Source organism: Protopterus annectens, chromosome 11.part0 (genome assembly GCF_019279795.1).
Source record: "Protopterus annectens isolate FY-2018-M chromosome 11.part0, PAN1.0, whole genome shotgun sequence".
Taxonomy (NCBI): domain Eukaryota; kingdom Metazoa; phylum Chordata; order Ceratodontiformes; family Protopteridae; genus Protopterus; species Protopterus annectens.
In genome coordinates this window covers 255,900,734-255,923,079 of record NC_056745.1, presented here as the reverse complement: position 1 = coordinate 255,923,079, position 22,346 = coordinate 255,900,734, and the positions used below count along the sequence as shown (strand labels likewise).

General features: G+C 42.2%; 1 protein-coding gene across 1 annotated transcript in view; it reads left to right on the top strand.

Moving 5' to 3' along the window:
• Positions 1-22,346, top strand: part of LOC122815308 (ethanolamine kinase 1-like) — a 389,068-nt gene that overhangs the window by 32,269 nt on the left and 334,453 nt on the right. Inside the window, exon 2 of the mRNA XM_044087691.1 lies at positions 14,840-14,982. Coding sequence (XP_043943626.1) covers positions 14,840-14,982 — 143 coding nt within the window. The remainder of the gene's footprint in view (positions 1-14,839; positions 14,983-22,346) is intronic.

The following is a 22,346-nucleotide window of genomic DNA, read 5'->3' as shown; positions in this document are numbered from 1 at the left end:
TAGAGAAATTATAGCCAGTTTATAGAGAAGTTAAAGGTAAGATAGTGTAATACAAACAGGAATTTCAATACAAAGTGTGAGAAAAGCTGGCTTTTGGGTATATAAGGGAGAATAAGGTTATTTAAGGTATGAATAGGTATTTGTCCACATTTAAGGATATAGTTTGTACTGGTATTGAGTAAGAACAGAGCCTGCTTTTGGCTAGGAGGTGTTTTAGAATTGTTTTGAAAGATGTGAGGGAGGGTATTGACCTGATGAATAGAGAAGTTTTAGGCCTTAGCAACATGGTACCAGCAGATTTGATAGGCTTGTGGACAGACAGGAGTTTTTGGTTATTGAATCCTAATGACCGACTAGGAACATAGTTGTGTAGAATATTTAGCGCCAGACAAGCAGATGGATTCTGGATAATTTTATATGTGGCAAGAAGCTGTTTGTTAGTTGATGGGGTAGTTCTAACCAGTTTAGGCTTTTTAGTGCTGTACAGTGGTGGCTTCTGAAAGGGGTACTTGCTGGAAATTGCAGCTTTGTTATAGCATTGCTCAGGTTTTGATTTTTGTGATGCCTGAAGGTTAGTATGGATGGAAGTGCCATAAAGAAGTGTGGTGAGGAGATAGTAGTAGCAAGTATACCTTTAGTTGCATCTGTGAGAACGTTTTGGCTGTATAAAGCACCCTTAGTTTTTGATGAATTTTTCTGTGCAGTTTTGTATATGTGGGTGAATTTAATATTTACGTCCACTATCATCCCTACTAATTTGCTGTGAAAAATTATTTCAGTGAAAGAGAGAGAGAGAGGACTTTAAATTTTCTTTTTTTCATGAGAAAGGGATCTGGTAAAAAAAGTAGTATTTTTTTATAGGGCTGAGCATGAGTTACAAACCATGTTTCAATTGCTGTTGAGGCTTCCTCAGTAATTTTTTGGAGGTGTGCCACATAGTCAGCTGTGCATACGAGTGTGGAATCATCTGCCTACTATATTAGGCAGGCCTGATGTGTGGATGGGTGTTGGTAAGACTGTTAAAAGAGGAGGGCACCAAGGATAGAGCCTTGTGGTACACTGGTGGTGACTGCGAGGTATGGAGAGAGGGTGGAGTGCCATTTTACTGACTGATACCTTTTGGACAGATAGCTTTTGAACCATAGAAGGGTAGTACTCTATATTCCCCAGGTAATAATGCTACAACCCTAGAAAGCATCCTAAACTGGATCTCTCATTCAATTTCTAATGAAAACATAATCCTAGGTGATGGTAATTTTGATTGGCAATTTATCTCCATGAAATATGCACCAACTAGCCTAAACCTGTTTGGACTGACTCAACTGATTTCGTCCTCCACGTGTTATAACTAACCCAAAACAGTGGCTCAATTCTCGACTGGATATTGTGTCCGATTCCTATGTCTCCAGTGGCGCCATCTCTTTTTCTCTGTCATCACCTGCCTGTATATGCAAAGATATTCAGTACCCTCAATAGTCTGGTTTCAACTAGAACAAAAAGAATAAAAAGTAACTGTACTCATTGGTTATCCACTCAAAACAGGTACCTAATGTAATGAGATGGGGCTTAGAATGATTAAACTATAGATATCCCCCCAAACCTACAAGAATTTCGCTACATAACTGTATTAAAAGATCTGCTTCATTAACTCCTAACTAAATCAGTCTTCCAACACTTAAAAAAAATTACCATTCCTAATCCTGCCCCAAATAACACTCCCGAAATAGCTGCTCAGTCTACCACATTTTATAGAATGCATTAAAGTGCTTGCTAAAGATTTTCCTCCTAACGGTCCTGACATACCCTCTCTTCAGACAGGAAACATTTCCTGTTTGACTCTAAAAACATTCCAACCTCTTATATCAAATCAGTGCTTCGTAAACTGAAACCCTGTTCTCCTCTAGTAGAGAATGCCCAGCAGAATACCTCAAGCTGGCTGCCAGTTCCATAGCCTAGCCCGTCTCTCTTCTAATTGACAGATCTATCAAGGAATCATGAATTCCTTTTCTATGGAAAAATTCATCATCCCCCCCCTTCATAAAGGAGGAACTTTATCTGATATAACTAATTTCAGACCTCTCGCCATATCCTGTTTGTCAGAAATTCAGGAGAAGTGCATTCACAAGCAACTTCTCCAACAGATTCTTCAGGAAAAGCTCCTGACCCCCACATATCCTGGTTTTAGACCTGCCCATAGCACTACCACAGCCTTATTAACTTTCACAAATACTAGTATAAAAGCCAGAGATGAATGCAAACTCGTTCCCTTGTATTCCTTGAGCTCTCTAAATCTTTTGATCTAGTCTCGCATCAAAAACTCCTCTACCAACTATCTTCCCTTGGGCTATCACAACCCATACTACTGTGGTTTTAACAAGTACTTAACCGATGGATATCAGTCTGTTAAATGTCACTCCAAATTTCCTCCCTTCCTGCCTGTCAGTAATTGTGTGCCACAAGTCTCCATTCTTGGCCCTCAACTCTTTAATGTATTCTTTAACAAATCCTCTCCGTAACCTTCCCTTACACAATATGCTCATGATTTCCCCTTGAATTAATGGATATTTACTATATATGTTATGCCAGTGGTCGTATGCTTATCAGAGGTAATTACTTACCCACTGTTCCATTAAACTAGCTTAGCACTGATTTCTTTTCCACCCTGTCTTAGTTTACAAGTGAGTTATTCTAGGGTGAATTTTTTTTTTTTTTTTTTTTTTTTTTTTTTTTTTTTTTTTTGTGACACATACCATGTTAACCGGTGTTTAGATTCAGTATGAAACGGTGCTTACTCCTTGTTGATAAAAAAAAAATATCCCTAAATCAAAATGGGTCAGTAGGCATTGTCATCTCTTGTAAGTGTATTGGCCTCTGGGATGATCCCACCCTCAATACCTAATTTCACATAGACATGCTGATCAGCTGCAAGCAGGCTAGTCTGCCAAGCACCAACTTAAATTGCCCAGGGTGCGCTGCTTTGTAGTGTGGTGTGTGCCTTCTGTTTTGACTACTGTCATCTACTACCTACAGAACATTTGGAATGTATTTCCCAATGCTTGCCTTCACATGCCTTTCCAAACACAGAGCTGTAGTCTACTTTTTTTTACCTCAGTTGACTCTCTCTGATTGTTTTAACTGACTAATTGTCCTTGTTCCTGATGCTCAGTCTGTTACACTGCATCCTCTGCACCATGCTTGCCTGTCCATTGAAATGAGGACTGACTAACCATCCTTTAAATGTCTTCCTTTTCCAAACATATGCTTCATCTTCTTTTGGCTGCTCCCATTGGGGGTCGCCACAGCAGATAAACTGTTTCCATTTCTTCTTGTCCTCTGCATCTTGCTCTGTCACACCAACCACCTGCATGTCCTCTCACCACATTTATAAACCTTATCTTAGGCCTCCCTCTTTTCCTCTTACTTGGCTGCTTCATCCTTAGCATCTTTTTCCCAATATACTCTGCATCCCTCGTCAGCACATGTCCAAACCAACGTAATCTTGCCTCTCTGGCTTTGTCTCCAAACCTTCCAACCTGGGCTGAGCCTCTAATATACTTATTCCTAATCCTGTCCATCATCGTCACACCCAGTGCAAATCTTAACATCTTCAACTCTGCCACGTCAAGCTCTGACTCCTGCATTTTTGCCACCGTCTCCAACCCATATAACATAGCTGGTCTCACTACCCTCTTGTAGACCTCCTGTTTCACTCTTACTGGTACTTGTCTGTCACAAATCACTCCTGACACTGTTCTCCACCCACTCCATCCTGCCTGTACTCTTTTCTTCACCTCTCTTCCACACTCGCCATTACTCTGAACTGCTGATCCCAAGTACTTAAACTCATCCACCTTTGCCACCTCTGTTCCCTGCATCCTCACCATTCCTCTATCCTCCCTCCCTCTCATTCACACACATGTATTCTGTCTTAGTCCTGCTGACCTTCATTCCTCTTCTTTCTAGAGCATATCTCCACCATTCCAGGGTCTCCTCCACCTGTTCCCTACTCTCACTACAGATCACAGTGTCATCTGCAAACATCATAGTCCATGGGGACTCCTGTCTGATCTAGTCTGTCAACCTGTCCATCACCATTGCAAATAAGAAAGGGCTCAGAGCTGATCCTTGATGTAATCCCACCTCCACCTTAAACGCATCTGTCACTCCCACCGCAGACCTCACCGCTGTCACACTACCCTCGTACATATCCTGTACCACTCTTGCATACTTCTCTGACACTCCTGACTTCCTCATACAATACCAAAACTCCTCTCTAGGCACCCTGTCATATGCTTTCTCTAAATCCACAAAGACACAGTGCAACTCCTCCTGACCTTCTCTGTACTTTTCCGTCAACACTCAGAGCAAACATCGCATCTGTAGTGCTCTTTCCTGGCAGGAAACAATACTGCTGATCACTAATAATCACGTCCCTTCTTAACCTAGCTTCCATTACTCTTTCCCGTAACTTCATGGTGTGACTGATCAGTTTAATCCCTCTGTAGTTACTACAGCTCTGCACATCACCCTTCTTAAAAATTGGTACCAAAACACTTCCATTCCTCAGGTATCCTCTTACTTTCCAAGATTTCATTAAACAATCTGGTTAAAAACTCCACTGCCATTTCACTTAAACACATCCATGCTTCCACAGGTATGTCATCTGGACCAACAGCCATTTCGTTCTTCATAGCTATCCTTACTTCCTCCTTGCTAATTCACTGCACTTCATGATTCACTATCTGCACATCATCTAACCTTCTCTCCCTCTCATTCTCTTCATTCATCATCCCCTCAAAGTACTCTTTCCATCTGCTCAACACACTCTCCTCGCTTGTAAGTTTCCCTCATTATCCTTTATCACCCTTGCCTGCTGCACATCTTTACTAGCTTGGTCCCGCTGTCTATCCTTTCGGTACAGGTCCTTTTCTCCCTCCTTAGTGTCCACCTACAACTCTTCATACGCCTTATCCTTAGTCTTTGCCACCTCTCTCTTTGGCATGCACCTCATCTCCTTATACTCTTGTCTACTTTCTTCATCTCTTTGACAGTCCCACTTCTTCTTCGCCAACCTCTTTCTCTGTATACTCTCCTGTACTTCTTCATTCCACCACTGGGTCTGCTTGCCCTCCGTCCTCTTTCCAGATGTCACACCAAGCACCTTTCTAGTCATCTCTCTTACTAGCTCTGCTGTAGTTGCCCAGCTATTTGGTAACTCTTCACTGCCACCCAGTGCCTGTCTTAACTCTTCCCTGAACATCACCTCACAAATTACCCTTTTTCAGTTTCCACCATTTGATCCTTGGTGCTGCCCTCACACTCTTTCTCCTCCTCTTGATCACCAGTGCTACAAACCACCATCCTATGCTGCCTAATTACACTTTCCCCTGCCACCACTTTACGGTCTCCAATCTCCTTCAGACTGGCCCTTCTACATAAGATATAATCCACCTGTGTTCATCTTCCTCCATTCATGTATGTGACCCTATGCTCCTCCCTCTTGTTAAAATACGTATTCATCACAGCCATGTCCATCCTTTTTGCAAAATCCACTACCATCTGACCTTCTCCATTCCTTTGCTTAACACCATACCTACCCATCACTTCCTCATCCCCTATATTCCCTTCACCAGCATGCCCATTGAAATCTGATCCAATCACCAGTCTCTTACCATTGGGTACAGTCATCACCACTTTCATCCAACTCACTCCAAAATTTTTCTTTCTCATCCATCCCACACCCAGCTTGTGGAGCATATGCACTAACAACATTCATCATTACACCATCAATTTCCAGCTTCATAAATATCACTCTACCCGACACTCTTTTCACCTCCAAAACACTCCTAGCATACTGTTCCTTCAGGATAATGCCTACGCCATTTCTCCTCCCATCCACACCATGATAAAACAATTTGAAACCACCTCCGATACACCTAGCCTTGCTCCCCTTCCATCTGATCTCTTGCACACACAATATACCAACCGTCCTTCAGTCCATTATATCAGCTAGCTCTCTCCCTATACCAGTGATACTGCCAAAATTCAAAGTTCTGCCCCTCACTATCACAGTCCCAGCCTTTACCTGCCTTCAGGCATGCCTTTCCCCCTCTTCTCCTTCGGCCAACAGTAGCCCAATTTCCATCAGCACCCTGTTGGCCTACAGTACTGGTGGCGGTTGTTAACCTGGGCCTCGACCGATCCTGTATGTATTTCTGTACTGTTGTCTGCATATATGATTTGGCAAAATTTTAAGCTGGATGCCCTTCCTGACACAGCCCTCCCCATTTATCCGGGCTTGGGACTGGCACAAAGAAATGCACTGGCTTGTGCATGCTTCATAAAGCTACAAAAGTCAGTAAGGTGTTCATCATCTGGGCTGCTTTCTGTAATAAAATTCCCTTTCAAATCCATACTTTCAGCAAAGTTCTTAACCTTATTTCTCTCCCTGAAAAGTTTTGTTATCTTGGCCTGTGTTAACTTTACTTGTACTGTTACATGATCTTTGACTGCTTTTAAGCTTAACCTAAGTGGTATTTATCCTTTACCATCATCTAGTCTTTCCAGTAACCAAAATACGGAAGATTTTTCTTGCTATTTACTAAATTATAGTCATTTCTCATCCAGTGTATGGCTGCGTTCGTCACTCGGAATGCATTTTTGCAGTAAAATATATGTCTTCTGTTTTTAAAAATTTAAATTTACATTTCCTTTGCTTGTAATATTATAGTAACCTTTGTTCCCGTTCTCCAAATATGTGTTTAATCGGTATTGGTTGTTTTTATTACTTTTCCTCTATATAAACCTCTGTTTCTGGTAAATATTTGTAAGTTGGGTTTTCCTTACAATGATTTCTAACCACAAGTATCTCATTGTTAGGTAGTCCGATCTTACCTTCATTTTTACATATGGGATAGGCTCCGACTCAGCCGATTTACAAGCTGGAAGACTTCTGGTTGGCTCATGGCTAAGGTGTCCCATGATGCATCAGTACAATCCCCAGATCTCGTTTGCTGTGTCCACGAGTTCGGTTGTGCTTCTCTTGGCTCTGGCTAAGTTTTTCAAAATTATTCTTATTGTATCGTGTTCAATGCTTTATTGTTTTATATTTAGTATTGCTAATATATCAGGCAGTTGCTTTGCCTGCCTTTTTTGAGTGCAACTTGGCTTTCTAGTTGTTTATTGGTATCCTGTGTGCCGGTTATAGGCGCTGTTGCACATTTTTTTTGATTATTAGGTAGAGTTTTTGCGGGTTTCCGCACTTAAACAGGGGCTCCTGTTGTCTTGTCTGTTGTTGTTCTGACCTTTTTTGGTCACCGTTAGCAGTTGGTTTCTGCTATTTTGACATTGTTTTTGGCGGGGATCTGCTTGTGAAGTTACTAGGATTGCAAGTTTATTACCTGTTTTTTTCTTAAGAATAGAAAGTTATTGTGTCATTTACAGTTTCTCTTGTGTGTGTGGGCTTTCCTTTCTGGTCTGTTTAAGTTAGAAGACCTAGTTTCACTACACCGGGCTAGGCCCGTTTAAGTTAGAGGACCTAGTCCTCATGTAATTCTTTCTAAGGGTTAGGGCCGTTTTAGTTAGAGGACCTAGTCCTCTTTTACTTTTCTCTCTTTCCAATGTGTGTGTGTGTGTGTGTGTGTGTGTGTGTGTGTGTGTGTGTGTGTGTTATGTCAAAGGAAAGTAAGGAGCATAAACCCTCTGGGTTCAAAAAGTGTCTGAAATGCTCCCAAAAGATGTCCTTAACGGATGGCCACAGTAGCTGTGTGTACTGCTTACAGGAGTTGTTTGTTTTGTCATGCTTTGTTTTGCCATGCTTTCTCTCCTACATAGTTACAGGAGAGGTAAGAAAGTCTTACTCAAGGGTCTATTGAAACCATGCTTTGAGGAAGCACTATTCAGTTCTTCGGCTTCCTCTAAGTCTGGGAAATCAAAATCCTCAAAAAGGCCTTCTCCGGCTGGTGTCTCGGAGCCAACTCCTAAACAATCGAGACCATCCAAATCTACCCCCTCGACTCCTCTGCCTTCGGAGCCGAAGGAGAGCATCATGGTGGTGTCAGTCTGTTACAGGGGTTTCGGAACCGATCTCTGAAATAATTGATGCAGCAGTTGACTCTGCTACTTGGAGCTTGTCTGTAAACTCCCTACCGGTGTCCGTAACAATCAAGTCTCCAGTGCCCCCCAGGTCAAGATCCCCAACTATGTCTTCCAGGACGCTTTCAGATGAAGATGTGGAGAGGGTAGTGCTAAGACTCCTGAAGTCGTCTGCTTTGCCAAAATTATTGTTGGCTCCGACCCAGTCTGCTCTGGAGCCACTTGACCCAGCTTTGCCCTTACCTGCTATTCCTCCTCTGAGCCGTACTGGCCTTTCGGAGCCAGAGTGCTTTGTGCCAATAGAGGAAATGCCAGCTCCAACTCACCTTGATGCTGCTTGGGAGACTGGTTCGTCTCCAACACGCTTGGTGCAGTCCGTCGTGTCGAGGGGCCGAGGCTCTCCTGTTGGCACTGGCAGGGAGGATTGGAATCCGTCTTCGGTTCCAAGCCTTCTTCTCGGTGCGTCGGCCAGGATGAGCTTGCGCCCTGCATCTATCTCTGAGCAGACAGCTCTGGCGCAGACCTGCGTCTCTTTGAAGCGGGGGAAGTCTTCGGAGCTAGAGAGGTCGGCGTTTGCGATGAAGAGGAGCGTGCTGTCTCATTCTCCAGCACCTATCACTGGCACTACCACTGTTCCCCTGAGAGCAACCACTTCAGTCTCAGCCCCTACTCTCTCTGGAGACAGTAGAGACCTGCAGCCTCAGGAGCCATCAGCTGGTGGCCCCCACTCTTCCGAGGCTTCCCAGGAATATTCTTCCAAGGAGCCTCCCCGGAAGAGGTTATGGTAAGAGGAAACATATTGACTCCCAGGATGAGTCTTTGACATTGGTCACTGACCTCGAGGAGTTGGAAGGGTCCCTCAAGTCGTCCTCTGATGATGTCTCCTTTGTGGACATTTTAGAGATCCTTAGGCAGAGGTGCAACTGGCCCACTAATTAACCCTTCTGATGAGGAGTCTGTGTACCTGAAGGCTTTCGGGTCTCAACTTTCTGCCTCTTGGATTTCTCCACCTTTTAATGAACTAATGGATCTAGTCAGTCGAAAGGTGTGGGATACTCCTGACACCGTGGAGCCAGTCCCCAGGAGAACAAATAAGTTCTTGTCTGCCCCTCCTGGTAAAGAGTTCTTGTCCAAGGGTATTCCCGTAGATGCCATGGTGGTGGCGGCGGCCACAAAGGAGTTAGCAGACACCTTTTCATCTGTTCATCCGCCAAACAAGGAGTCTCGGCAGATGGACAGATTTTGGAAGCATATTTTTAGTTCAGCGGCCTTTACCCCTTCGATCGTTGAACTATCTCACGCACTTCACGAGGTTTCAGCGGGATCTCCTCAAGGAGTTAGATTCCATACAAGGTGCGTGTACTGAGAGAGTTCCTGACAAAATTTCTACTCAGTTGTCCACCATAAATTCTGTGGTTAACTGCTCCATTCGACTTGTATCTTATGCTGCGGATGGAGCGAGTAGAGCAGCGGGTTCCGGAGTTGCCTTGAGGTGCCACTCCTGGATGCGGTTATGTTATTTTGTGGAACCGTTCAAGTCTGCTTTCACCAACGCCCCGTTTGATGGTTCCTCATTGTTTGGTTCCAAGGTGAAGGATACACTCACTCGATGTGAGCAAGAAGAAATGACACTTTCTGCTGTAGGAGTGTGTTTTACTGTCCCTTCCAGACCATACCCCAAGGATCAAAGGTGCGGTAAAATGTGGTTCAAGAAGTCCCAGAGGGTCTTTCCTGACACGCAGGGTGAATCCTCCCTCGGAGGCAGAGGAGGAGGAAATGGCAGACGTCGCCCTATAAGGCAGGGGCGGTCTGTAATACCAACAAAGCCGTGATTCCTTTCAGGGATGACCTTATCAGCGCTCCTGACGTGGAGCCCGGCTGCGCTTCTCTGGGGCCAGTTGGGGGGTCGCATTTCTTTGTACCAAGAAGCCTGGCTAAATATCACCCAAGAGACGTGGGTACAAAGAGTTGTTACCAGAGGCTCCTTTTCCCTATCGGTTTTTTCCCAAAAGGATCCCAGATGGTACCATCCAATCACAGGGATCAGGCAACTGTGGAGATCAACAAGTTGCTCACAAAGAGTCATCCAGCCCGTCCCAGCAGACCAGATAGGATCCGGAACTTACTCCAGGTTCTTTTTAGTTCCAAAACGAACTGGAGATTGGAAGCCAATATTGGACCTCAGCAGATTGAACGAATCAGTGAAGGACAAGTTTCGGATGGTAACACTGCAGTTTACTCCCGTTGTTGGGGAAAGACTTTTGGATGTGATCTCTGAATCTTCAGGATGTCTATTACCACGTAAAAATGGACAATGCATCCAGAAGCCTTCTACGCTTCCGGCTGGGAGCCAGTCACTATCAGTTTCGCGCTCTGCCCTTTGGTCTCACCACAGCCCCCAGGGTGTTCACCAAATGCATGGCAATAGTGACAGTTCACCTGAGACGTCAGGGATTCCAGGTGTTTCCGTATTTGGATGACTGGCTCCTGACCGCCCCCACCAGGCATCTTCACATAAAAACAGGGATGCCACGATTCAACTTTGTGCTCAGTTAGGGATCTCCATAAATTGGAAAAAGTCTGCATTATTGCCCTCTCAATCTGTGATTATCGTAGAGATAGACACAGTGAACATGACAGCTAGTCTCCCCACCGAAAGGGCACAGAACTTAATCTCTCAAGTTCAGTGTTTTCTCCTGTTGCAAAAAGTCAAAACAAAGTGGGTTCTTCAGCTCCTCTGGACTATGGCTCCCACAATTCTATTGGTACCATTAGCCAGGTTGCACATGAGAATTATCCAGTGGCTTCTGTTTTCCCAGTGGTCCTTCCAATTTCTCCCATGGAGCCATCCTATCCTGCTGACGGAATCATGCAAGAAGGACCTTCGTTGGTGGTATAGATCCCAATCAACTGATCATGGGTGTCCCCTTTGTTCCAGCCCAACCCATTGCCACTGTGACCACGGTTGCCTTCCAGATCGGGTAGGCGGGGCATTATCTCGGCAGGACTGTCCAAGGCACATGGCAAGAACACGAGCCACATCTTCATATCAGTGTTCTGGAGATGAGGGTGGTGCTTTTGGCGTTGCAATCGCTTCAAGATCTTCTTCCTCTAGGGGCAATTGCGATACAATCAGACAACTTGTCGGTGGTTTGGTATATCAACAAACAGGGCGGTACCAGATCTTACCCACTCTGTCGAGAGGCCATGCGAGTTTGGGAATGGGAGAATTCTTCCCAGCGCTTTCTGGTTGCAATGCATATTCCAGGGACGACCAGCACGATAGCCGACAAAGCTCAGCTGGGCAATCCTAATGCCTCACGAGTGGTCTCTGAAACGGAAACAGTGGATCAGATTTTCTAGAAATAGGGGCAGCCTTGCTGCGACCTTTTTGCCAGCCCAGTCAATACCAAATGCAGTAGCTATTTTTCCCTCATTCCCTGTCCGTTGGAGTCTCCCAGAGACGCTTTGGCTCACGATTGGTCCATGGGACTTCTGTATGCTTTTCCTCCAATCCCTCTCATTTCCAAAGTGATTCAGAAAACCAGTCTGGGAAGCAAGTTGATCCTCATTGCTCCTTACTGGCCTCGTCATGTCTGGTTCCCCTTCCTCGAGCCTCTCCTCCTGCATGACCCTTGGATTCTGGACCCAGCTCCAGATCTATTGACTCACATGTCTGGTTTGCTACACTCCCTCAGTCCACACCCTCAAACTGACAGCGTGGCTGCTCTAGTTTCATGATGTATCATCTTCAGTGTCACATATTCTTATGTCCTCCCATAAACCTTCAGCTAGGAGGCTGTATGGCAGTAAATGGAAAAGATTTTCTATTTGGGCACAGAGAATGAATGTAGATCCGTATGCTGCCTCTATCCCTGTGATTCTGGATTTTCTTTCTGAGCTTTTTCAACAAGGATCTGCCACTGCCACTATTAGAGTCCAATTGGCGGCGATTTCTCATTTTCATTTAGGTTTTCTCATTTTCATTTAGGTTTTCCAGATACCAATCTAATATCTCATAAGCTATGCAAGACCTTTTTGAAAAGAGCCACTCTGAGACCACCTCTGCAAGAACCAGTGGATTCTTGGGATTTCAATTTTGTGTTGTCCAAATTGACTTCTCTACCGTTTGAACCTTCCCACTCGTCTTCTCTAAAATTTTTGTCTTGGAAGACCTTGTTTTTGTTAGCTATCACATCAGCTAGACTGGTATTGGAGCTACAGGCCTTGTCTATTAAGCCACCGTATTTGATTTTTCACAAAGACGGTGTCATTACATACTAATCCGTACTTTGTTCCCAAAGTTTGTTCGAATGCTACTGTAAACCAATCAGTAGAACTCCCAATTTTCTTCCCTAACCACTGTAATGCAGCTGAATACCGTATATCAGCTAGACGTTCATAGACAACTACATTTTTATCTACAGCAGACTAAGGCTTTCAGGAAATCAGATCAATTGTTCATTTCCTTTAATGACTCTAGATTGGGCTTAACCAGTGACACTATCTAATTGGATTTCCAGTTATATAGCCTTTATCTATAGCTCAGGGGGCAAACCTTTACCCTACAGGAGCAAGGCTCATTCTACCAGGTCGCTGTCTACCTCTGCAGCCTTTCAAGCCAGGGTACCACTTGATAATATTTGGGCAGCAGCTACGTGGGCTACCCCTCACACTTTTATTACACATTACAACTTGGATTTGACATCCAGGGGTAGAGCATCCTTTGGTTCCACAGTGCTAGAGTATTTTCCAATGAGCCACCCAAGAATAAGGCGCTAGGGACGCTGTCCCATACGTAAAAATGAAGGTGAGATCGGACTACCTAACATAAAGAAGTTATGTACTCCCCATAACGTTCCATGTTGGTAGTCCATCTCACCCTTCATTTTTACCAACCCACCCTCCTGCCCCCATCCTTGAAGATCTGGAAGTAATAATTTGGTTGCCCTTGGTTGGAGACCCTTTAGTATTGGTTGTTTTTATGGTTGTTTATTCTAGTGAGCAGCAAATAGTCTGGGGATTGTACAGGTGCACCATGGGATACCTGCTTAGCTACGAGCCAACCAGAAGTCTTCCAGCTTGTAAATCGGCCGAGTCTGAGCCGAGGATCGGCTCCGAACCCATATGTAAAAATGAAGGGTTAGACTGACTACCAACATGGAACGTTATGGTGAGTACATAACTTCTTTTTTTGTTCACTACTTCTTAATTATTATTATTTAATTAGTATTCTGTTAGAAAATGTAGTTGTACATTCTTACTTATGTAATTGTAGAGCATCTTTGATGATAAAGCTCTTAATAGGTTATAGTGCATTGATTGGTAATGTCTGCTTGGTTTGCATTTGGGTCATCTGTAGCAGACCATTTACCCAAGTAAGAAAAATGCTTGTTTTATCTTGACCATTCTTTATGATATCTATGCCAGTGACCCTCACTATGTTAATTTACCATAGTGTTAACAGCTTCTGGATGGAAGAGTCTCCACTGAGCCATTCCCCCTAGCCTATCTTGTAAGTTAAATGGTTATAAATAGCCACAAAAGCTGACCTGCCATTACACTGATAGAATTATTTAAAGGAAACCTCTTAAATTTCTATTCTCTAATTATTAACCAGGCTATATCACTGACTACATTCTTCCCCCTCTGGCCAGTCACTAGAGGTACTACATTCCTGCCTACTCCTATCTCGCTCCACCACTTCATCTTTACAGGACAGCATTGAACTGGTGCTCACATCACTGCAGCTGGGAAGAAGGGTAAATTAAATGGTAACCTACTAGTTGCACAGTGGTCATATGCTTGAGTAGTAACACTTGACTGAAACATGTATTCATTGATGGCTGTTACTGCAGTAAGCATGGAAATTTCAGTGTTGTATTGCAGGGAGAAAAACCTTTTGCATGTTTGGTGTAGGAGTTTGCGTCCCTAAATAATAAGGTGTGACTTGAGAATGCGAGTCAGTAACTTGATCAGCTAGCTTTCAGTGAACTCATTGAAGGACTGACTTGCATAAAAGGTTCCACCCAGGTTGCCCCATTCATCCTTGCCAGATGTCCCACTGCTCTGCAATATCAATGCAGGAAGATTCTATACTCTGGAATTTGAGCAAGAAGCATGCTTATCATAATTCTGGATATTAATGCTTCTTAATAGCTGAGACCACTCCACCTGGCACATAAACTCATTTTATTTCCAAATGTGAAGTACAGCTTGTTTTGATTTTAGATGTAGTGTGCTGCGTATGGTTTTCAGGGTCTATATCATATAATCGAAATTTGACAATGTCGAACGCTCCAAAGAGCGAAAATGCCAGTACTTGAACTCCTTATTGTGGGAGGCTGCACCCCCCACAGCCCCCGCTAAATATACATTCCAACTCTGAGATTGTACTACAGTGAGGAAAGGGCAAATATCTTGATCTTCACTGTACTGCGGTTTTAATAACAGAACTTCGAGTTCCGGCATTTTTGCTCTTTAGAGCGTTCGACATTGTCAACTTTCGAATATATGATACAGACCCAGTTTTCAGGTTAGCAGTTGGCAGATGCTGAAAAATTAGTGCAGAAGCTTTCATTAAAAAAAAATCAATTTTAAGGCTGACTCATAGTAAATTAGAATGCTGGAACTGTAAAGTATGGCCAACCGTGTTGAGGTAACTAACTGGATTGTTCATTTAATGATAAAACATAGCCATATGTCATAACTGATTGAACGCGTTTCTGTTATGGGGTTTAAACAGGTTTTTGGAAGAAGTCCCAAGCCATGAAGAACTGAAACTGGAGATGACTTGGATGCAGGAATATCTTTCCAGCTTGAACTCTCCTGTTGTACTCTGCCACAATGATCTGTTATGTAAAAATATAATCTTTAATGAAAAAGAAGGTGAGTATTTGAACAGGGTTGGGCAATCTTTGTCAGGTTCACATTATTGTGGATTTATAGAATGCAAATGCCCAGTGTTAGTATAAGAACAAATTTAAAATGAATACTGATATTGACAATTCTTGATTATTGAAAATAATATTTCTTCTTTGGTGATGATGGGGACATAGTTTTGTTTTAATCCAAGTCAAAGTTTATGAAAGATGTGTCTGGAGATATGTAAATTAGTCTCGTATTGTCAAATTTGGAGGTAGATTGTACTGTACAGTCCTGCAGAAAAAGAAAGTTATTTCCCAAAAAGAAATTAGAAAATGAGATTTTTTTGTCTGCAGCTACAAGGTACTTTCTTAAAGGTCTAAATAAAAAAAGTATTTCTTAAAAGCATGAATAACTTATGGTGTAATGTGACGTTTGGTGGTTAACTTTTATATACATTAATATTTCAATGGGGTAGATAGTACTATTACTCTGAGGGTTCTGATGATGAGGGATGTGATGTCTTCCTGTGAAGATGCAGTTTGCTTTTTGAGCTGACATTAGTCTTTTTTTTTTTTTTTTTTTAAACTGTGACCTTCATTATCTTTTCCATAGAATTACCTAAAAACTGTCAATTTATAAATTTTCTTGTAATGTTTGCAAATAAAATATTGAGTCTCATATGGGTGACTGCCCATTTTTTTTGCCTGTAGCTGTGGTGTGGGGATAATGAAAACATTGACATTCTTAAATAAAAAATATTCTGATGCATTTTAATGTATTTTCTATATTTTTAGGTATGTCAAAGCACTATAAAATAAAAGGTAGTTTAGTAACTAGAAATTCATTTGAGCTTCTGAGGATATTAAAACTTCAAGTGAAGGACCCCAGTGGCTGTCATGTCCTCAGAGTCTCTTGCTGTGTGCAGATCACTACTGACACAAGTTTTAACGTGGTCATCAGCATTCATCCTTAATGATTTTATGACACACAAGATGGTTCTTTTTTTTTTTCTTTGAACTTAACATGTCAAGTGGTATTTTCTGCCATACATTTACATTGCTGCTTTTCTGAGATGGACTGTTTTTGATTTGTTGTGTGGCTTTGTTTGCTCATGAAAGGAAAGTATATGGAGTCATCACCAATGTCCTATTTTGCTCACCATGGTGTCATGTGTTGGCTTATGAAAACACATTTACCTAGCCCGTTGCATTTCTTCTGCTTGCACATTTTTCATGCCATCTCTGACTTTATAATTGGAACAATACTTCAGTTAGTGCTTGGGAAACTAAAGCTTTGCAGTTATTCCCATGGTTGCTATATTGTGAACCAGGACCTGCCCTGGTACTTTGGCAACTTCTTGGGAAAGGATGGTGAATAGTGTCATAAATGCCAGCTGTTCATCCGGTCACTGATGGATGATGATATGAGAAGGCTGAGGGCTAGCTGAAGTCACTAAACCTGCAGACAACCAAAAATATTGGTAAAGGCTCTTGAAAAGTAGGTATACCCAACCAAAATCTGGAAGTCTGATTTAGTATAACATTTGCATTATTATGCAAAATAGCATACCATCAACCGTGTTAAATAGGGTTGTGTGATACTATTCAGAAACTCAAGTTTAAAACTGATCAACCAAAAATTGTAACCTAAATGTCCAGATTTACTAGTATTACACACCAAAATGAAGTGAAAGTAAATGTTCAAGAGACCATTGCTTGGAGAATTGCCCAGAGGACCAGAGAAACTAAGCATAACTCTATATTGCAAAATTGAAAATAATTGTCATATTTAAAAAGACATCTGGAGTGGCCCCAACAATCATCATTTTGCCAAGTTCCTACTTGGGGAAATCGGAGTCACTGTACAATAGAAGTGCATGTACAGTAGTTGGTTTCTGATTTCAGCAGTTGATCAGTAGTGACATAACATAGTAAGGTATTTCACATATTCAACAGCCACAGTAAAATGTTTTACTTGCTTTATACACACACACACACACACACACACGTTTGTCCTATAAATTCAAGGTAATGACCGTTAAAAAAATGGGTCAGTCACATTCATCTACAGAGAGTCCCCCATATGCAGCATTTACAGCCACTTTGTTGACTGCATACACCTTATATTTGTGCGACTGCGATAAAAATGGCCACTGTATTTTAACTTTGTTCCACACAGACAGTAGCTACAATAAAAGTATTCCAGCTTACTTCAAACACACACAGTATTTTATTTCACCTCCCCCAACCGACCCACAGATGTACTTATCAGTTACAGCCACTTTATTTTCTGCCTGTACCTTGAATGTTTGATTGTGATTAAATGAATAAGTACAAAATGGCCTTAGTAATGTATTTCAGCTCAGTGCTGTCAGAAGCATGTAGTCAACAGGTCTATATTGGATCATCGAAATGGCAGAATTTCGAATGATCCAATATCGAACTCCATATCGCAACCGCTGAAAACGGCGAAGCTGCATAAAACCGAATTCTTTCCCTATCGGTTGGCCATTGTGGCTTCGCTGTTTTCAGCGATGCAGTGGAAAGTTACGGGTTGGGTTAAGGTAAGTGTGTGATTGTGCAGACGTTCGGGTTAGGTACGTTGGGGTTAGAGCGCGGGTAAGGTGAGTGTGCGATAGTGGTGAACCTTGGGGTTAGAGTCTGGTTAAAGTAAGTGGATAAATAGTAGTGTATGTGCAGTGTAGTGTAGGGTTAGATGTAACTTTTAAATGTATGTGTGTGGATTGCTGATTTTTAGTGTGCTTGTGGTGTGTGTGTTTCTCGGAACAGCAATTTTTTTCCCTGGGAAAAAATTTGCTGTTTTGAGGTTTCGATATTGTTAGGGTTCAGGTTTTGCAGTTCGACATTACGGCATTCGATAATGAGCAGTTTTGGTGATCTGATATAGACCCCAGTCAACCCATTGTAATCATCACCCATGTGCATTAACGCACACATACGTGCCTACCAATTACAGTAACTTGTATGACTGTACACTTTAGATGTCTGATTGTCAAGTGAGTAAATACATAAGCAAAGGCCACTGTAATATATTCCTCTTGCTGCTCTCAGAACCATGCAGTACAACCCAGTGCAGTTCCTGCACCATACACCATAAGTTGTTATAATGAAACATGCCTTGGTGACTAGTGAAAACAAAGGTCTAATGTAGAGACAGCCAACAAGCAAGTGTGAGAAACTGAAGCAGAATGGAAACAGTCACAAGACGTCAAACTCGGTAGCTTTATTGCACTGCCCCTCTCAAAGGAGTTTGTCTTAATTTTCCTTTAAACTGAAATCTTCATACTTCCTTGAAGAGCTGATGCTGCACGTGACTTTCCTGCCTGAAGCATTTTCTTATATAAACATCAGCTTGGATTTCATTTGATTACATTGCTGGTATGACCATGATAACTCGTTAGATTTGCTGTGACAGATGTTAAGTAGAGTGCTCACCGACGCATATTTTAATGTGCTTGCAATTGCGTTTACAAGACAGAGCAGTACTGAATACATACGTTTCAGACTGAACCCACATGCATATAACTGTAACACCTAGATAAATGTTTATTGAACATTAACCACTTCATACTATGGAGTTTTTGTTACTGTCGGGTCAAATGCAAATTGTTTATTTGTCCTTGGACCTTAATAATGGTGGCAAATTTAGGTCACACAAAGAAAGTTCTTAGCTATCTACAGTTAATATGCCTTCAGGAAAAACATTCCTAGATTGCCACTTGACATTTTGTCAGCACTGCCAAGTACTTGAGAGAGCTGTGGCATGCACGGATAAATGAAGGGCTTGATTGTGTTATTAATGTCCGTGATAATATTCTTGCATCTGGCGTGAGTAGAGAAGAGCATGAGAGAAGATGGGATTAATTTACTGAACAGTGTGAGACGATGTAATCTCAAGATGAATAAGAGCAGATGCAGTATCCAAATTACAGAGCTAACAGTATAAGCCATTTGAAACTTCTTGAAATCAGATGAAAAGGTCAGAGCTGTTTTTATAGATGTTCATCATTTTTAGATCACTGTTAGAAAAACATAAAGCCATATGGGATAATATCCTGTCAAGGATCCGATTTCTGACCAGTATGCAAAAGCTTTTGGGTACCTTCCACACACATTGTATACCTGAGGAAGCATGCGGGCATGCGTACATTTTCATCCTAGCCCATTTCCCTTTTGGTGCTTGAATTAACCTATCACATTTGGTTTTAGATTGGATTTTACCCATTCCATGGTTGATAATTGTACATCACCCCTCTGGGATCATACCATAGATAATTTTAAGGAACCTATGCATGGGGTAAAGCATTTAGGAGCTGTTCCCGTCCATTAGTGGTAAAGAGGGCAGTTCTGGGGTAATTTTTTTTATACAAGCTATCCACAGATTCAAATTGGTCTTGAATATGGACAGGGTTGAGCTTTGTTTTATGTGGCTAGAAAGTCCTTTGCAGAGTGGTGGTATCCTCCTGTAAGATATATCTCTCCTTTCAGCCCTATACAGAGTATTTCTGATGCCATTTGACTTTCTGATGCGCAGTAGGTCCATCAGTAGTGGGTCGGAGGATGCCAGACACAGATCACCTTATAGCAGTCTGTAGGATACTGAGTATAGTGACAGGGATTTGAGACAGTGCATGTAGGAGACTTTTAAGACTTGTCCGTTTAAGGCATCTCTTTGGGCAGTCCAGTTGCTACATGCATCTGGACAGATACATGCCAGAGGTACATTATACTGAATGCTTGTACATTGATGGGCACTGTCTCAACTTCCTTGGATGCCCCTCTTATGATGAAATTAAAGTATGCTAAAGAGGCATCTGAAGCTATTCTGACTTCAGCTTCTCTTCACCGGTCCCTACAATTGACTGCTGTGGTCTTATCAGAGTCCTTAAACTGTCTTGAGCCCCCCCCCCCATCCTGATGCTGCTCATAGGAATGCCACTTATGGTCGGCAGCCTGGTGTATCCTCAACCGGAGGTATAACTGTGGCCAAGAAGGGAGACTCTGTCTTGCGCTTTTTGAAGGGCCAGAGGGAATCACTCATTTACTGATTATGGAAGAGGTAGCCAGGTTTGGCGATGGAAGTACAGATGTCGGACTTCCATGCCTATCGTTTTAGATAGCCCATGAAAGAAAACCCAAAGGAACATGCATCTTTCTCCTCCACCTACCATTTCTGCTAGGGAATCTAAGGGAGAGCGGTAACGTTTTGCAAAGGAGCTATTCAAGGCTTTTTAGTTCTTACAGCCTTCTTCTCCTGTCACTTTCCATTTGAAAAGGAAAAGGTCTTCATTTTGGCAAGAACAGAAGTGCTTTTGACATACAAGGTGAAAGGCTATACATCTCCTACATTACCGTTTAAGGAAAGTCCATTGCCAGGTTCACATGGCTAAATAACTATTTGCAACCTTTGCAGCTATGGGAAAGACTGAGTTACCATCTTCTGGAAGAATATCACCTGTGTTTAACATTATTTATTTCAGTTTCTCAAGTAGCCAGACTTTCCCTAAAATATTGATACAATGCAGCTGATGCAGTTTCCTGTGCAGCTGCAGTGGGTTCTCTTATGATTGGATATGCTGGTCTTAGATTACAAAATTTCCCTGAATATGTAAAGACCCAAGTACTTCAAACCTGTTTATCCAAGGGGGCATTATTTGGAGCTTCCTCAGCTGAGGTCTTGGGATAGGTTTGAAAAGGGAAGTTTCTTCTGTGGGTTAAGCAGATTTTTCAGTCAGCCATTCCAAAGAACAACTGGAACTATCACTCTAGTCCTGAACCCTTTTCAGGAAATATTTCAAACTATCTCTGCAAAAATCTGGTAAAAATCACCATAAGAAAAAGTGGTAGGGGGATTCAAAGGAAGAAAAGGGAGAGGAGACCAGACTCCATTACATAACAAGAAAAATGCATTTTTACTTATCCCAACCCCTTACCCTCCTCTGGCTGTCTATCAGTCTAGCAAGCAATGATTCTTTGTCTTTTTTTGAAAACAAATCACAGTAGATTTCTGGGTAAAAGAAATTGGGAAATCGTACACAAATCTCCCTCCATCTCTACTCGAATGGGAGGAAGTAGATGAGCCTGATTTTTTACAAGTGGTACTGGAACTCTCCCTCCATCTGTACTAGAATGGGAGGAAGTAGATGAGTCTGATTTTCTATCTTAAATGTTATCCCAAGGCATTATAGAATCTGCTGCAAAATCCCAACAAAGAAAAGGATTTTATTCAAGAATATTTCTAGTACTCAAGGAAGAGTGAACATGGAGACGTGTTGGATCCGTCTCTTCTCAATCTGTTCATGAGTTTCAAATTTCAAAATGCTTACCCTTAAGACTCCCCCACCCCCCCATCCCTCCACTTTGCTTTTTGATGACTCTTGATCTCAAAGCTGGCTATCATCCTAGTCCGACAGAGACTTCAGATCCTATTTAAGATTTCTGAATTTGGTTTATTTTCACAATCCCATGGGTATTCCCACTAGCTCCAATGATCACTTATTGCAGGCTACAGGAATTCACACCTTCTCTACTTGGAAGATTACCTTATCTTTGCACACACACTTCAAAATTCTCAAAGATTCATTCTTGTCAAGAATCTGTTTCAGAATATAGGATTTCATTTCATTCTGGAGAAGTTTATTTCTCCTAAGTTTACATTTCTAAAAAGCCTGCTTGACACAACCACCAGAAAAGGTTGCATTGTACCATCTCCTGTTCATAGAGCTCTTCCACCAAACTATGACAACTGCAAAAAAATTCTCGGGATTCTGGGAGCTAGACTGCACATGAGAAAAATACAGTATTTTTTCAGGTCCCTGAACTCTGCATGAGCATCCTCTAACATTTTCTGTCCTTGTTATGGAATTTGTAAGGAAGGAACAATTATGGTGGATGAATCAGAACTTCCTGAATCCAGGTTCGCCTGTGAACTATCAACTCCTACTCGGTCTGTAACCATGGATGCATCACACTTTGCTTGGGGAGCCGTGTCCAATGGCATTAAAATGCAAGGGGTTTGTTATCAGTTCAAGAAAAAAACACAAACATTAAGGAAATTATGAAATTGATAAATGCATTAAGAACTTTGAATAGTCTGTGTGGACACCAGATCCTCTTTTGGTTTTCACAGACAAAACCACTGTGATGTGGTACATAAACAGTGGAAGATTAGGTCTTACCCCCCCCCCCCCCAATGCAGACTAGCCATGATAGCCTGGGAAACTGCAACTCTGCACAATCTTTCACTCTCTAGGCTACTTGCATCTCTGCAGAGCAGAATGTAGTGGGCAGGCACATTGAGCAGATTCAGGACAGACCCTCACAAATGGATACTACACCCAGAGGTCTTCCAGGTGCTTACTTTTG